Source organism: Notamacropus eugenii, chromosome 1, assembly GCF_028372415.1.
Source record: "Notamacropus eugenii isolate mMacEug1 chromosome 1, mMacEug1.pri_v2, whole genome shotgun sequence".
Lineage (NCBI taxonomy): Eukaryota > Metazoa > Chordata > Mammalia > Diprotodontia > Macropodidae > Notamacropus > Notamacropus eugenii.
The window spans coordinates 431,034,016-431,051,087 of NC_092872.1; the positions used below are offsets into that span (position 1 = coordinate 431,034,016).

The window sequence follows — 17,072 nt, forward strand, 5'->3', positions numbered from 1 at the left end:
TCTATCCGTTCGACGCGACCATAGAGATCCCGCGGCACCGCCCCCGCTCCTCCCCCCTCCCCTCGGCGGCCCGAGCGCCCGCTCGCGCGGCTCCCAGAATGCACCGCACAATGGCCCGACCGCCGCCACTACCGGGGCCTGACCGGGCCTGGCGGAGCCGGAGTGCGGCTCGCCCCGGAGCACGGGGGCCCCGAACGCGGTGAGTGAGGAGCGTGAGCAGAGGGAGCGAGGCCGGCGAGTCCCCCAGAGGGGCGTCGGGGCCAGGGCTGGGTGGGTAGAGCCGGCTAACGACCGAGCTCCGTCCCCGCCCCCGCCCCGTTCCGCGCGCCCCACAGGGAGAGGCCCGGATAATCCGAGCCCACGGGGGGGTGGGGGAAGAGGAAGGAGCGGGAGGCCCGTATAATTCCCTTGCGCGGGAGAGGGAAGCTAAGGCCCGGCCCCTTAGACCCCTGAGGAGGGGGAGCTAGGACCGGAAAGCTCCCGCCCCTCTTATTTCCCCCCCCCCCCCACTCCCCCAGCCGAGACCCAGATAAACGGGATCGAGGACCCCTGGAGGTCTGTCCCGCTCTGGCGATGACGCCGCGCGGCTCCTAGGCTCTCATCCTCCCCTTCGTGGGGGGTGGCGGGGGGTTCTTTGCGTCCTCGCCCCCCCACGTGATCCTGGCCCGCCGGTCCGCAGGTGCAGCCGCCCCCTCTTCTGTACCCGCAGTCTGTCACTGTGAGTGCTTCCTCCCCCCGGGCAGGCCGACCCTCGCGGACTCCCTGGCACCCACCCCACGCACAAACATGCCGCGGGCCCCACGGTTGGACTGGGAAATTGAGCACCGGAGGGAGTGAGACTGCTCGCCCAAGGTCATGGGGGGAATAGGGATCCGAACGGCTGCTGCCTTCCCGAGTTAACAGTTTATGACTCAGCCCTCGCTGGAGATACCTTAGCCCCTGCCTTCCACCAGCAGACGTCCGAGGGACCTGCAGAAAGCATATCCGGGCCTTGCTAATCCTGTTCGGTGTCTCTGGTCGTGGTGCAAGCCGCTGAAGCTCCTTCGCGCCTCCTCCCCCCCCCCCCCCCCCCCATAGAGCCGAACGTAGCTATTTCCATTTCCCTTCCTGCCCGTGTTTTCTCCTCCGGGAATGCATCATGAGGATTTGTTTCTAGTGCTGTGGGTCAGGGCCCGGTTGCTCTCTGTCTATTTATAATGTCTTAGTTGCTATTTTGAGCTCAGAGGAGGGGAAGGCGCCGTCCATTGGCTTTGCACGTTTGCCCTTGGTGATGCTTTCAGTCAGCAGGTGGTGGGGCCAGTTCCTCAGAGCCCTGGGTCCTGGAGAAGAGGGATAAGAGAGTCTCATGCTATTTTAGGGTAGTCATTGAAGTGGAGACTCTAATCCTCTGTGGGTCTTCGATTTGGTAAGAACTCACATGGAGGTTAACCCTTTCTTTGCTGCAGGGTGATCTCAAGGAAATGCCTTGTCTGGGCAAAAGACGAGAGGAGAGTATAAGACTAGCATACACAGAATGAATGCATAATAGTGCAGAAAAGTTTCCATAAAAATTATATGGTGCCAGAAAAAACTCTAGTTTCATCTGAGTGGACTTACTAGCATTTTGGGAACTTAAGGATTGGCAGGACGTAATTGCCTCTGACTTAGACTTCCGAAAGGGGCTATACATTTTTGAACTGCACACATGTTGATGCAGATGTTTTAGACCCATTTATCCTAATGAGAGGAAAAATATTGCAGGAATAGTTCCCATTTGTGATGGATCCTCTACCCTGGAATTTGAACCTAGTCCTGTTAGTGGTATGCTTTGGCTCATTTGGTAGCCAGTAGGTGCTTCTTGGAGGAGGTTATGGAATTTTGGAGGAAGCCAGTTAGGAAGAGGAGTAGTGGCTGAAGAGGATATCCTGAAGGAAAAGGAGTAGTAGCTGGCAATTAATTGTGAGAGGCAAAAGAGGGGAGAGAATGAGAGTGTGGGAGGGGTTGTGAAGGTAACAAAATTGGCTTTGGGACCTGAGGGGAAGAGATACATTCTTTAGTGCCTCATTGCCAAGAAGTGGGTAAAATTTAGACATCAAAGGACGGCCTTCCCCATCCATTTCCCCTTCCTTTCCTTTTCTCTCCCCCCTCCCCATCAGACACCAAAAGGACTGTGTAGAAAATGTTGGAGAACCACACCGTGGGGAACCAGCTTACTAAGATGTCTTGTCAACTGGGAGGGAAGGATTGTGTTTGTTTTATGGGAACAGGTTCTGTCGGCTTCTCGGGTTGTTAAGGTCAAAGCACAAGACCAGAAGAGCAGCCTGGAGAGAATGGCAGGATTCTTCTGTAGCTTTACTGAGGAAGGGGAAACCTGAAGGAGCAGGGACTCTACATAGCACAGACATGTCCTCACGTCAGAGAAAGTATAGACAAAGAGACAAGAAAAAAAGGATATATCCCCCAAAAGAATGACCAAGTTACACCTGTTTGGTCAACAACTAGCATGTGACTCTAGGTGTAAAGTAATTCCATAGCCACTTTGAACAGTTTAGTATAGGATAAGGGTGTTGGTTGTTCTTTTTTCTTTGAAAACTACATTCCCATTAAGTGCAGCTCAAGCAAAGAGAACGAAACCATGTGCTTTTTGTATGGACAGAGCCCTTGTGAGCTCTTCTCAGCCCCCGCTGGCCTCTTCCTAGAAGCCCATTACTCACTCTTTCAGTAAGAGTGTATTGAGCTGCTCACTGCTGCTGTTTCTGCTTGTTCAGGAGAACTGATGAGGTAGATGTGTGGGAGGTGGGGGATGAACTGTTCTCTTTCTGAGTTTAAGTGGAGTTTCCAGAACTAGTCTCCTCCTTCAAATAATTGAAACCCAAGTGACTAGGACTCACTTCTCTCTGCTTCTCATCCTCACTTAGACAGCAAGCACCAGTTTAGTTTTAAACAAGGGTAACTTCCAGAACTGGGGATCTGTCTCTTTTTACTATGCCGTGGGCTCCGGTAATCACTGGTATTATAAACAGGTAATTCCACCCACCCATCCTCATGGGGGAGGGGAGTAGCACAGCATGAGAACTCAACATTAAAGAAGTTTGAGGAGTGTTGTGTGGCAAACAAATACAGCAGGATCACCCAAGGGCTAAAGTGGGACTGGTTTTTAGTGGGCCATCCTCAACATGTGACTAGTGTAAAACGCTGCCACCTTTGTGCAGATCTTTCTAGACAGATCTGTACTTCTGATGGGAAAACACTTGTATTATGTTTGACTATTTATTAAACAAGAGGAATGGTCTCTAAATAGGGGAAACTGATCCATTTTGCTCTACTTCTATTATAATTTACCTTTTACAAAATCTTTACAGCAATCCCACCAGCTAGGCAAGTACCTGCTGTTTTTTTTAATCCCTGTTTTTCAGATAAAGAAACTGAGGCTCGGAGAGGTAAAGCAGTTTGCTTGTAAATCTTATGACTTATAGTTGGTAAAGCTGGGGCTTGAACTTAGATCTTTGACTCCAAGTCTAATACTCTTTCCTTATACCATATGTTAATGGTGGTGGAAGCAGTCTACCAACCTGGTCTGTTTCTCTGGGCTTCCAGGAAATGGTTCTTGTGAACAGCAGGTGCAGGCATGAGGAGCAAGCATGCAGTGGCTTATCATGCCCTGATCCTTATAAGCAACCTTTTCTCCTTCTAACAGACTTGTAGCCACATATTCTGTCTGGAGAAGTGCCTGCCTAGCGAAAGCCATTTACCAGGCAGCTTGATCAAGCTTACCACGGTCAGCTTGATCTCACAAGGAAATCTCCCTTGTTTACATGAGAGATTGGCAACTTATAGTCTATATGTATCAACGGTAGTGAACATAACTATTTTCAGTAGCACATTAAGTGGTGGCTGCTATACTGTACTCTCTCCCTACTGCATTGAAGATTGAACGTAGTAATACATCTATAGAGCACAACCCTTCCCCATTGGTTGGTAACCTTGACGTAATCACACTGTAAGCCTTTCTGCTTCCACCCATATAGAACTTTGACATTCAGAACCTTCATTTCTTAAAAAAATTATTGGTATTTTTTGTACTTGTATCACCGTCATTTCTGAATATATCCTCAGTGAGTATATCCATCTTTTGTAACAAAAATAAATGTTTTTAAAGTTCAGTAAAATCAACTAACATATCAACCAAGTGTGACATACTATATGCAAAATCTTAAATCCCACTTTTTCAAAAAAAGGAAGGTATATTTTCTTACCTCTGGGGCTAAGCATCATTATAGGTACATAGTATTCCATATAATATTTTTGCTCTCACATTTTTTTTTTTTTATAGTCATTGTATAGGTTGTTTTCCTGTCTGTATCAGTTCACATTGGCCTTCTCATGCTTCTCTGAATTCTTCATATTCACTGTGTCTTATGGGGCAGTTTCTTTCATGTACTGCAATTTGTTTAGCTTTTCCCCAATTGATGGACTTCAACTTTGTTTTCAATTCTTTGCTAACACAAAAAAAACATGTTTCTATTCCATTTAACATATTAAATGTTTACTACTTGCGAAACGCTGCTACGTGGGAAGAGATCTAAATTTCAGGTTGTTCCATTCTACTTATTGGATCTCAGCAAATTGAACTGTTCACCACCCCATATACTTATTCTGCCCTTTGCCATTTCTGTTGCTTGAAATGGACTCCTCTTTCATTCTGTTGCCTAAAATGGTCTCTTCTCCACTCCATTTCTGTGGGTTGAAATCTCTCCAGTCTTTCAAAGCCCAGCTCAAGTGTCACCTTCTCCATGAAACTTTTCTTGATTCACATACTCCCTCCCCAAGGTGAGCTGACCGTTAGATTTCTCCTTAGCACTTTGTCTTCACATCTGCCTTGTATCATACTTATTTGTCGGTGTATCTTATTCCCACTTCTAAACCCTCCCCCCAACAATTGTAAGCTTGAAAGCAGGCATTGTTGTCTTTCACCTTTGTATCCCCCAAGCACTAAATGTGGAGCAGGCCTTTTACAAAGTAATTGCTTACGTTTCCTAACCTTATGGGACTAATCCAGTAGGGAGATAGTATATATAAATAAATATACTTTAACTTTGCCATGCAGAGTAGAACATGGAAAGGACATCATGCAAGGTATCCTGTTAGGTCCTAGGAAGGAAGGAGTGAATAGAGCTTTCAAAAGGTTGCTAACCCTTTGTTCAAATAAAAAACTTTCTGGGATTATGTAAATCCCTGGGGGAGCCTCACAGTCAGCATATATATAGCCTGTGTTTGAGTGCTCAGAAGCAGAAATCTCACCCTGGGTATGCTAGCATGTACACTGCCATATCAAACCTAGTTCTAAAGGCAGGTTGTTCTAAGAGCTCATACCCCAAGCGAGGGATTCTTTTATTCTGTCTGCCCTTTGAGTGTTTACCTATAAGCATCTCTCCAATGGAGGTGGAAAATTAAGAGTAGGATAGAAGGGAAAGCAGAATCTCTGATAAGAGCTTTGATGGGAAGATTAATTGTAATACCTGAAAAAGAAATTTGAGGTTTATTAGTGGATTTTGGAGAGGCAGCATGATAGGTGAAAAATAGGCACTGGACTTAAATTTGGAAAATTAAAGTTCAAATTCTGTGTTTGCTACTTACCAATGTTACTTACCTCAGGCAACTCATTTTATCTCTTTGAGCCTCAGTTTTTTCTTTTTTGAATTTATTTACTAATTTTTCCCCAGTTACATGTAAAAAACACTTTTTAACATTAGTTTTTAAAACTTTAAGCTCAATATTCTCTCCCTTCCTGCTTCCCCACATTGAGAACACAAGCAATTCGATATAGATTATACATGTGTAGTCATGCAAAACATTTCCATATTAGTCATGTTGTGAAAGAAAACATAGACAAAAAAAACCCTCAAGAAAAATAAAGTTAAAAAAAAGTATATGTTTCAGTTTGTATTCAGACACCACCAGTTCTTTCTTTGAGATGGATAACATTTTCCATCTTAAGTTCTTCAGAGTTGTCTTGGATCATTGTATTGCTTAATCATTCATAACTGATCATCTTACAATATTGCTGTTACTTTGTACACAGTACATTTCACTTTGCATCAGCTCATGTAAGTCTTTCCAGGTTTTTCTGAGAGCATCCTGCTCACCATTTCTTATAGCACAATAGTTAGTGTCCTATCATAATCACATACCACAATTTGTTCAGCCATTCTCCATTTGATGGACATCCCCTCAGTTTCCAGTTCTTTGCCACCAGAAAAGAGCTGCTGTAAATTTTTTTGTATATATGGATCCTTTTCCTCTTTGTTTTTTTTAATCTCTTTTAGGATATGGACCTAGTAGTGGTATTGCTAAGTCAAAGGTTATGCATGGTTTTATTGGCTGTTAGACATAGTTCCAAATTGCTCTACAGAATAGTTGAATCAGTTCACAACTACCAGCTGTGCATTTATGTCTCATTTTTCCCACATCCCGTCCAACATTTGTTATTTTCCTTTTCTGTCTTCTCAGCTAATCTTATAGGTATGACATAGTACCTCAGAATTTTAATTTGCTGTTTTCCAATTAATAGTGATTTAGAGCATTTTGTCAAATGGCTATAGATAACTTTGATTACTTCCTCTGAAAACTTTTCATATGTTTTGATCATTTATCAGCTTGAGAAAAGAGACCTTTGTCAGAGAAATTTGCTTCAAAATTTTTTTCACTGTTACTATTGATAACTGTGTTTTCCTACATCCTATTCCCCCCCATTTATTCTTTCTTTCCTTTTACCCTGTCCCTCCTCAAGAGTTCTGCTTCTCACTACCCCCTCCTCCAATCTGCCAACCCTTCTATCACCACTACCCCCCCTTCTCTTATCTTCTTCTCCTACTTTCCTGTAGGGTAAGATTTCTATACCCACTTGAGTATGTATGTTATTCTCTCTTTGAACTAGTTCTGATGAGAGTAAGGTCCCCCTCCCCTCTCTTTCCCTCTGCTGTAAAAGCTTTTTCTTGCCTCTTTTATATGAGATAATTTACTCCATTCTCCCTCTCCCTTTCTCCCTGTATATTTCTCTCACCCCTTAATTATTTTTTAGTTATCATCTCATCATATTCAACTTATATCTATGCCCTCTATGTATACTCCTTCTAACTGCCTTAATAGTGAGAAAGTTATTACAAGTTACAAGTATCATCTTCCCATGTAGGAATGTAAACAGTTTAACCTTATTAAATCCCTTATGATTTCCCTTTTCTGATTACCTTGAGTCTTGTATTTGAAAGTGAAATTTTCTATTCAACTGCTGTCTACCTCTACCTCATAATGCTCATTTTTTCCCCTCTGAAGGATTATATTCAGTTTTTCTGGGTAGGTGATTCTTGGTTGTAATTGTAGCTGCTTTGCCTCCTGGAATATCTGATCCTTTAATGTAGAAGCTGCTAAAACTTGTGTTTTTCTGACTGTGGCTCCACAGTACTTGAATTGTTTCTTTCTGGCTGCTTACAGTATTTTCTCCTTGACATGGGAGCTTTGGAATTTGGCTGTAATATTCCTGGGAGTTTTCATTTTGAGATTTCTTTCAGGAGGTGATTCTTTCTATTTCTATTTTATCCTCTGGTTCTAGAATGTCAGGGAAGTTTTCCTTGATAATTTCTTAAAAGATATATCTAGGCTCTTTTTTTATCTCTCCTGGATCTGTTTTCTAGGTCAGTTGTTTTTCCAGTGAGATAGTTCACATTATCTTCTAATTTTTCATTCCTTTGATTTTGTTTTATTGTTTCTCAGTTTCTCACAAAGTCATTAGCCTCCATTTGCTCAATTTTAATGTTTAAGAAATTATTTTCTTTGGTGAACTTTTGTACCTTCTTTTCCATTTAGTCAGTTCTGTTTTTTAAGGCATTCTTCTCCTCATTGGCTTTTTGTACCTTTTTTACCATTTGGCCTAATTTGTTTCTTAAGATATTTTCTTCAGTATTTTTTGGTGTCTCCTTTACAAAGCTGTTGATTTGTTTTTCATGATTTTCTTGCATCACTCTCATTTCTCTTCCCAACTTTTCTCCTACCTTTCAAAGTCCTTTTTGAGCTCTTCCATGACCTGAGACCAATTCATATTTTTCTTGGAGACTTTGGATGTAGGAGCTTTGACTTTGTTATCTTTTTCTGAGTGTCTGTTTTGATCTTTCTTGTCACCATAGTAATTTTCTATGGTCAGGTTTTTTTTCAGTTGTTTGCTCATTTTTTTCCCAGCCTGTTTCTTGACTTTGAACTCTTTGTGGGGTTCTGCTTCCAGGGTAGAGGGCACACTGTCCCAAGCTTCAGGAGTTTGTTGTGCAGCTGTTTTCAGAGATGTTTCTAGGGACCTGTAAGATTTTAGTTTTTCCAAGGTGGTGTGATCTAAGGAGAGGTGTTTACTACTCTCCTGGCTTGTGCTCTGCTCTGCGAGCAACCATAAGCACTCTTTTCTGTCCTGGAACTGTGACAAGGGTCCCTGCTCCACTGCAGCTGCAAGCTCTAGTGTGCTAGTGCTTCTCCTCACCTTGGTTCTGCTACCAGGACTTAGATTCAGATCTGATAATGGGCAAAGCAACATACTCCTGCCTTAGTGCTATAAAGAGAGCCCTATAATCTCCTTCTTACCAGTTTTTTGACCCCCCTTGCCATCTATGGGCTGGAGCTACTGAAAAAGTTGCCACTGTTGCTTCAGTGGCTCCCCAGGTTTGTCCCTGGTTACTGGGACTGGGGCTGTACTGGCACTGCCTGTGCTGGACTATGCTCTACTCTCACCCAGGTGTGACGTACCTTTTCTGCTGACTTTCCAAGTTGTCTTTGGCTGGAAAATTATTTCACACCATCCTTTTGTGGGTTTAGGGATTGTTTTATGGCATTATTTAAAGGTGTTCAGCGGTTTTGGGGAGAACTCAGGCAAGTCACTGCATTTTCTCTTCCATCTTGGCTCCACCCATTGAGTCTTAGTTCCTTTATCCTTAAAGTGGATATAATAATGCTTGTACTACCCATCTCAAAAGGTGTTATGAGAAAAGTGCTTTGTAAATTTAAAAGTATTGTTTTGATTAGTTTGTCAATCTCCCTGTTTGTATTGGCATAGATAATCAAGACTACTCATTACCTAATGTTGGATTTCCTAACCTTAGTTTTTCTAATGTTTCAGGTGAAGATACTCTTCTGAAGGCTTCTTTGAAAGTGTCAGAACAGAGTGAGCACACTGCTGATGGGGAAGAGTTCTCATTAATATGGCCCTTCCCCATTAGCCCTGCCATGACGGCATTCTTCACCAGTGTCCCTAACTGGATTCAAGATGCAAAGCAGGAGGAGGAGTCAGGCTGGAAACTAGTTCCCAGGCCAAGAGGCCGTGAGGCAGAAAGTCAAGTCAAGTGCCAATGTGAAATCTCTGGTACCTCCTTCTCAAGTGGGGAGAAGCTGAGAACCCACAGCCTCCCCCACACAGAACAGAGACCGTACAACTGCCCTCAGCTGCACTGTGGCAAGGCCTTTGCATCCAAGTACAAACTTTATAGGTAGGTGATAAAATCCATTCTAGAGCCCTCTTTGGAGGCAGAAATTCTTTTGGAAACAAAACCAAGGAGACCATACATTGTGCTGAGTTCCATCTCTGTTAAAGAACAATACACTTCTTGAGGCCAAGGACTGTGTCTTCTGTATATTCAGTGCCTGCGCACATTCATTAATTGATGGTGGTGAACTACCTGAAAAATGAGAATCAATCCTAGTTTTCAAACTTGAAGGGAATTTAGAAATCATTGAGTTCAGCATCTTTGTAGAGGAAAAACTGAGGCCCAGAGGAGGTGATTTGTCAATAATAAAAAGGCACATAAAAAGCTAATAATATGTCTATAACTAAAACCCATGTCTCCTCTTCATCAATCCAGTGTTCTTTTCACACAGTGTGTTACCATTTAAAGTATTATGACTTAGAATCTATGTTCTCTAGTTTGGCTTTCTCTTCCAGATTACTGGAAAAGCTCTGATATCAGGTCTTTTCAAATTTGATTTTTATCCATGCTATCCATCAGAGTAGCAATAAACTTAGAAGAACAACTTAGAATTACTTACTGGAATGAATCAATCAGTTATAATGCAGAAAACTGAGTTTGTACTCTCATTTTTATTCTGTTGTTTATAGGACAAAATTGATAATAGGTATTATGGGTTTTTAAAACAAATTCAAATTTTTGTCATTGTTTATTAGTCTTATATCTGTGCTGATGAGGAAGAAGGTAGTAACATAGAAAGAATTCTACACTGGGTATCAGGAAATGTATGTACTTGATTGTCGCTGAATCATCTTATAACTTTAGACAAGTTACTTCCTTATCTGGGCTTCATTCAGTTTTCTCCTCTATGAATCTGATGACATGATCCACCTAGCTCCCTTCCAGCAAGAAGCAGCATTCCTGTGGTACACATATTATATTGTCTATAGCATCCATCCTCTTTTGAGAATTTGCACATATGGTATCTGCTTAATGTGAAAATATAGTGAGAGAATGTATGTAAAGCATTTTGCAAAGCTACATAACACTTTATGAAAGTAAGGTGGGATCTGCCATGCTAGAGGTAGATGAGAGATTTTGTGTATATGGCATCTTTATGGAAGAGGGTATTAACACATTAAGGATAAAGAGAGCTGTGTTTCCAACTCCTAGTTTCTGAGTCACTAGGCTAAACCTTAGTCCTCTTTTTTTCCCCCTTTACCCTTTGGATCAAAGAAGATTGTAGGCTGAATGTGGCCAGATCTTTTGATCATCTGTTTTCTTTATCCAGGCATATGGCCACTCACTCAGCCCAGAAGCCCCACCAGTGCATGTATTGTGAGAAGATGTTCCATCGGAAGGACCATTTGCGGAATCACCTGCAGACTCATGATCCCCATAAGGAGGCCCTTCACTGCCCAGAGTGTGGCAAGAACTATAACACCAAACTGGGCTATCGACGCCACCTGGCCATGCACGCTGCCACTAGTGGCGACCTCAGCTGCAAAGTGTGTCTCCAAACCTTTGAAAACACCCAGGTCCTGCTGGAGCACCTGAAAGCTCACTCACGGAGAGCATCAGGTGGGGCCAAGGAGAAGAAGCATCCCTGTGACCACTGTGATCGACGTTTCTATACCAGGAAGGATGTAAGGAGGCACCTGGTGGTACACACAGGGCGCAAAGACTTCCTTTGCCAGTACTGTGCCCAGAGGTTTGGGCGTAAGGACCATCTAACTCGGCACATGAAGAAGAGCCACTCACAAGAATTAATGAAAATTAAGACAGAACCAGTAGACATGTTGGGACTCCTCAGCTGTAGCTCCTCAGTCACAGTGAAAGAAGAGCTGAGCCCAGTTCTGTGCATGGCATCCAGGGACATGATAGGGGGTAAGACCTTCCCAGGCATGTTACCTATGGGTATGTATAGCACCCACCTCCCAACCATGCCGAGTTCAGGGATGCCCCATTCTCTGGTTCACAATTCCCTGCCAATGGGAATGAGTTATCCTCTGGAATCTTCCTCATCCATCTCCTCTCCACCACAACTTCCCCCCAAATACCAGCTTGGATCTACCTCATACTTGCCGGAGAAACTACCCAAAGCAGAGGTGGAAAGCTTTCTGTCGGAGCTTCCCGGAAGCCTGTCTCTCCCATCCAGTGAGCCCCAGTCCTCCTCACCTCAGCCGGCCCTTTTGGATGAAGCCCTGCTTTCCAAGAGCCCTGCCAACCTCTCTGAGGCGCTTTGTGCTGCTAACATGGACTTTTCTCACCTCCTGGGCTTCCTTCCCCTGAATCTTCCTCCATGTAACCCACCTGGAACCACAGGAGGATTGGTCATGGGTTACTCACAGGCAGAATCCCAACCACTGCTTACCACTTTGCAGTCTCAGCCTCAAGATTCTTCAGGACCTGGGGGTCCCCTGAACTTTGGGCCATTACATTCATTACCCCCAGTTTTCACCTCTGGCTTGAGCACCACCACTCTGCCACGTTTTCATCAGGCGTTCCAGTAGGCTGAAGGAGGTACCAGGCTTAGCCCTCAGGTCATAAATCCCAACTCTTATTTCTTCCTGTTCCCTGTGAAGGCTGCTGAGCTTTCAAAGCTGGGTTCAAGATAAAAGGATTCCAGTGTCTGTATGGAGCACTTGGGTTCAACCTCCCAGAGCAGCCTTGAAGTTGCTTGAACCCTAACCCCGTGAAAAGATTTCATACGATAGGACTTCAGGTATTTTTTGTTTGTTTGTTTTCAATCTGAATCTGGAGCCACATTTAGCACTCTCCCTCCCTAAGGCTTGAGAGCTTCATTCTTTTCTGGGGAGAGGGGCTCCTTGGAGAAGCAGGAACAGTGAGGTTTCACCTTGGATTATCTCAAGAAAACCAGCTGGAGAGACCCACCTTCCAGTCCACAATTGCAGACCCTGTAACAATCCCTGCTAACGGAGAAGGGTCTTCGAGAGATCAGTTCCAGTAACCTGCATTGGACAGAGTGGGCAGGAGAAAGGGCCTCCTTGTTCCCTTCCCCCACTGCCCCATCCCTCTTTACCGCTACTCTACTCTGTATCAGTGTTGCCAGCAGTGATACCGTTTACACAGTTGATTCAGACACATCATTTCACTTCCCCTTGCAGAGCCGTTAGAGTAGACTTATTCCAGTGAGCATTGTTTACACACCATGAATCCATTCCCACCAGTACAATCCAGTTGACACCAGCATGAACCTTTTGGGTACCTGGTGTTAACTGGAGCCCTGTTTACATGATGGAGTCGGGTTTCACTGACTTCTCTTCACTTGAGGTCACATTTTTCCCCCATGGGGAAATAAACTGACTTTGAACTACTTCAGTTTCTGCCGTCCTCTGTGGCTCTCTTAGCTCACGTTACCCCATGAGGCAGGCAAGGAGAATGGAGCAGTTTTTAAGAGGTCTGGATCACTTCTGCTCAAGTACACGTTGGTCTCCTTTTGAATTGGAGATGGAAACAAGTTAAAAGGCAAGACCTGGGGCCTCCTAACCTTCCACATATCTTGTGCTATGCCTAGATATAGGAGGGTATCTGGACTCCATAGGTTAGTTAAGGTGGCAAAGGAGAGGGTGTGAGCACCTCATTTGTTCTCTCCAACCCCATTCCCCTTCCAGGAAGCTATGGATTTACTGGAAGGATAGTATTCAGGAAGTTAGGATTAGAAAGTCCTAGATTGGTTTATCATTGAGGAGTAACTATATATGAACTGTTCCTTCCAACACTAAATTCCTCTTATCATTATGCCTACTTTCACCGCTATATTCACAGTCACTGATATATCTAGGGTCCTTGGTATGCAGGCTTTTCTCAGCAAAAGGCCCCTGGTCTTGCTTTCTTTGCTTTTATTTTCCTGTCCTTGGTTTTATATGGCAGTACCAAGGAAGGTATCTGTCAAACAGTAAGTATCTGATCCCTGTCAGCTTTCAACCTTGCATCTCCATCCATCTGTGCTTATGTTTTAAGTAAATCTGGTCCATCTTCCCCCACTACCCTCCTGGCTTTGCCTCTTTGTGTTTGTGACCCAACATGTGCTCCCACCAGCCTGCAGGCAGGAGTCCCAGGGCCAACATTGCTGGAACCCATCCAGATGTCTCTACCAACCCAGGAAACACACATCTACCTCTTTCACTATTAACTCCACAAGCGCATCCAGTGGCCAGTCCCCTAGGGTTTCTCATTTTGAGCAATTCCCCTCACCTGATGTCTCACTCTGGCTTCATCATTCACTTTTTAGGACAAACTACTAAGGTGATTCTGCCTCATTTGCTTAAACCTAGTCCACTTTTCATGATCTTTTGATTCCCCACTAGGAATTATCTCAGAATCGCCATTTAGGAGAAGAGCAGATAAGTGATGCTAGGCACCTGCTCTGGCCTCTGGCGTACAGTTGTTTGAGGTGAAGGTGTTAAAACACGTTGATGCCCTTAATTGTGAAGGGATGAGAATCAAATGAGCATGTTAAAAAAAAAATTAACCAGGGTAGTTTGGGATACTGTTTTCAGATGTAGAAATGTCTAGTCCTCCTTAGGTTTGGGCTAGGTGGTTTGCTTTCAAGAATCAACTATAAGTGAATTCCATGGACTAATTATGTTTTCTAAAGAAAGGTGTTGGCCTTGTCCACATGGCCAGTTGCTGTTCATTTCATCTAAGACTTATATTATGGGAAATGGTAAAGGAGGGGCCAGTGGGGCTCATCGATACCATTCATGACTTTATACTCATCTGTTGTATTTTGTCTTCACCACTGTACCCCCCATCCCCCTCCCTGCGGTCACTGCACACTTGACCAGCAGAGGTCATGGGACCTCTGGCTGTGAAATACAAATTTCCCTTATCCCAAGCAGGCGGAGGACTTGGATGTGAGTGTTTGTTCATCTCTTTCCTCCCTCTGCATGTTTCCCCATCCCTCATTCCCCCCCAGCTTTCCACTTGCTTTCTCTGGCTGAAGTGATATAAATGTAAAAGGGCTCCCAGAAACCTCATGTAATAAGCAAGGCAACTACTTAACCCTAAAACTGGTACCTCATTTCACCCTCCCCAAGTCCTTTTATTTACCCTTTACTTCCCTACACCTACCTCTCCAAATATCCTCACAAAACCACCATGAAATTACTATTTCAAGGTCAGTTTTCCAGTATGCCCTGTGCAGAGGAAACATCGGCAGCTCCTTTTGGCCAATAGCCACCTGATCATTCCTTTTTGGGTCCAAATTAGGGAAGTGAAGTTACCCCATTTTGTAAAGGCTGAAAGTAGAGTTATTTTAAAGACATAGTAGCTTAATAACTCTGTCTGTGCCCTGAATTCAGCACCCATACTTAAAGATTTTTGTTGAAAAGTGCTGCAAAAACTCGACACCTTGACCAAGGATAATAAGCTCTTACAAAGCATTGACCAAAAGACAGCCAAGAGTTTGTGCAGTCAGGGTAACTGAGTATCAGAAATATGAGTGGTAGAGGAAACTCCAGTCCCAGTGTACCTTTTCTGCCTCTACCCCTGTTCCCAAATACTTTCCCCACTTATAGTGGCAGCTTTTCACTGACCTGGTTTAGCCTCCCTTGCACAGCAGAGCTGGCCATTCTATTCCCACCCTGAACCTCCATCAGGTCTGGCTTCTTCTGTGTAACCTGCTGTTCCCTATTCCTGTTTTTGCGGAGGGGAGGGCGTGGATCTGTGGCATGAGCTGAGCCCCTACAGCCACAGGAGGTGGAGAGGCCCTTTAGTGAACTTTTTCAGCCTTTGACTAGTGGCATTTTGTTAAAAGTGGAAATCTGCAGAGCAGGTTTGATTACTTATGCTCGTAGATACTGCCCTAAGTTTATGAAATCCCCTTCACTCCCAGTCTTTCCTTAGTGCCTCATTAAAATCCCTCCCTCTATTTTTTTGGTAGTTTTTTTTCCCCCATATCTAGGAGCTGTTTTTAGCACGATTTTTTTTTTTGGTAACAGTTTATATTGTACAGGATCAATATTTTGCTTTTTAACAAGGATATTTATGTAATAAGAAACTTTGCCTTAGGCAGGTGGTGACCAGAGAAGTCCAGAGTCTCTGGAGCCCCCACCCCGGCCTCTCCTGAAACTAGTTGAGCTCTGAACCTGCTGTTGGGAGGAACACTGCCAGTGACCTTCACAGCTGGAGGGTGGTATTCCCCAAGAGGAGCAAGCAGGGAGGGTCTCCAGATGCCCCAGAAAAGACTTTTCAAGGGACTGAGGAAAAAAAGTGGGGTATAATAGTGGAGTTTTACAGGCAGCAAAGCTTCCTCAGCAGGCTGTCCCTGATAATCTGGATGTTTGGCACCCTCTCCACCTCTAGCACACCTGCTCCTTAAAACTCCCCTTTCCAAGTTCTACACCCATCCCCTTACCTCCCCTGACTGTTAAGGCCACAGAGCTGCCCATTTGTAAGGCCGGACTATTTAAAAAGAAAAAAGGAAAAAAAAAACAAAACAAAAACTTTCTAGCACTTTGTATACACAGTGAATAACCTCTTTTTATTGGAGTATTTTTGGCTTTATATAAAACAAGGTTTTTAATTGTAAAATATTAAGTGCCATTAGAAAATGCACAGGGCGTATCTTTGTTAAATTAGATTTTTCAATGTTTTACAGAATTACATTTTCAAGAAGAAAGTTTTTATAATGAAGTTGTTTATTAAAAACCTTTGAATGATGTATTTGGAAGTTGTGAGCCTCTGATTGGGGAAAGGGTTGGAGAGATTTGAAAAGAATGGTACCCTCAACTGAATCTACAATTTGATCCCTTGGGGTCAGCCAAGCAGGAAAGAGTAAGTGACGTTAGGAGCATCGTGGCCTACTGGAGAGTCTGGGTTTGGAGTCTGAGAACCTGGTATAAATTCCAGTGCAGCTGATCACTTGTGATGACCTTGGAGTCATCTTTATTAGCCTCTGTTTTCATCATCTAAAACTCACAGGTTGGATGAGATGATCTCTGAGATTCCATCCAGCCCTTAATCTTGTGCAGTACCCAAGGTATTAATTAGGTTTAGAGCCCTAAATCGTTCCATAAGGTGGATGCTGGGTTTAGAATTACAATTGAGTACAAGTTCTGGCTTCAAAGATGTATCATACAAAGATATATAACTACCAGTAAAATCACTAAAGCTCTTTGAGTATAAGTTTCCTCATCTTCGAAATGGGGACCAAAGCTGTCTTGCCTCCCTTGGCCACATTAGGAGGAAAGTTCTTTGTTAATATTAAAATATCAAAGAAATGAAAATTATTACTCAGACACCAGTCACCACTGACAAACTCAGTTGTGCCAGGAGCCACTTAGAAGTGAGTGTAAAGGCTTTGTCAGCTTTTTCTTCAATCCATCAATTCATTTTGTAAATGATTTCTTAAATACAACCTAGAACAGTGAAGAAAGGGTACTTACTGTCTTTGGAATAGTGGTAGCTGACACTATAGTAGTTTAGAACATTTATTTCATTTCTTTTGAGCCTCACAACAGATCTGAGATGATCTGAATCTTAGTCCTGCTTCTCTACTATGTCCATGACTGTGGATAAGTAATTTTCCTTCTCAAGATTACCAGTTTCTGCTGTAAGATGAAGGGTTTG

The 17,072-nt window shown here is 43.6% G+C and overlaps 1 protein-coding gene across 3 annotated transcripts; it reads left to right on the forward strand.

Annotated features, from left to right (window-relative positions):
- Positions 1-54: 54 nt before the first annotated feature.
- Positions 55-16,166, forward strand: PLAGL2 (PLAG1 like zinc finger 2). Of its 3 annotated transcripts, none has more exons than XM_072631615.1 (3): positions 55-199; positions 9,134-9,500; positions 10,768-16,166. In XM_072631615.1, the coding sequence occupies exons 2-3, from the start codon at positions 9,241-9,243 to the stop codon at positions 11,987-11,989; spliced, it is 1,482 nt and encodes a 493-aa protein (XP_072487716.1). In that variant the 5' UTR covers positions 55-199; positions 9,134-9,240; the 3' UTR covers positions 11,990-16,166. The 3 variants fall into 3 exon arrangements, with proteins under 3 accessions (XP_072487716.1, XP_072487718.1, XP_072487717.1); XM_072631617.1 differs by lacking the exon at positions 55-199 and adding an exon at positions 595-718; XM_072631616.1 differs by lacking the exon at positions 55-199 and adding an exon at positions 727-3,002.
- Positions 16,167-17,072: the final 906 nt, after the last annotated feature.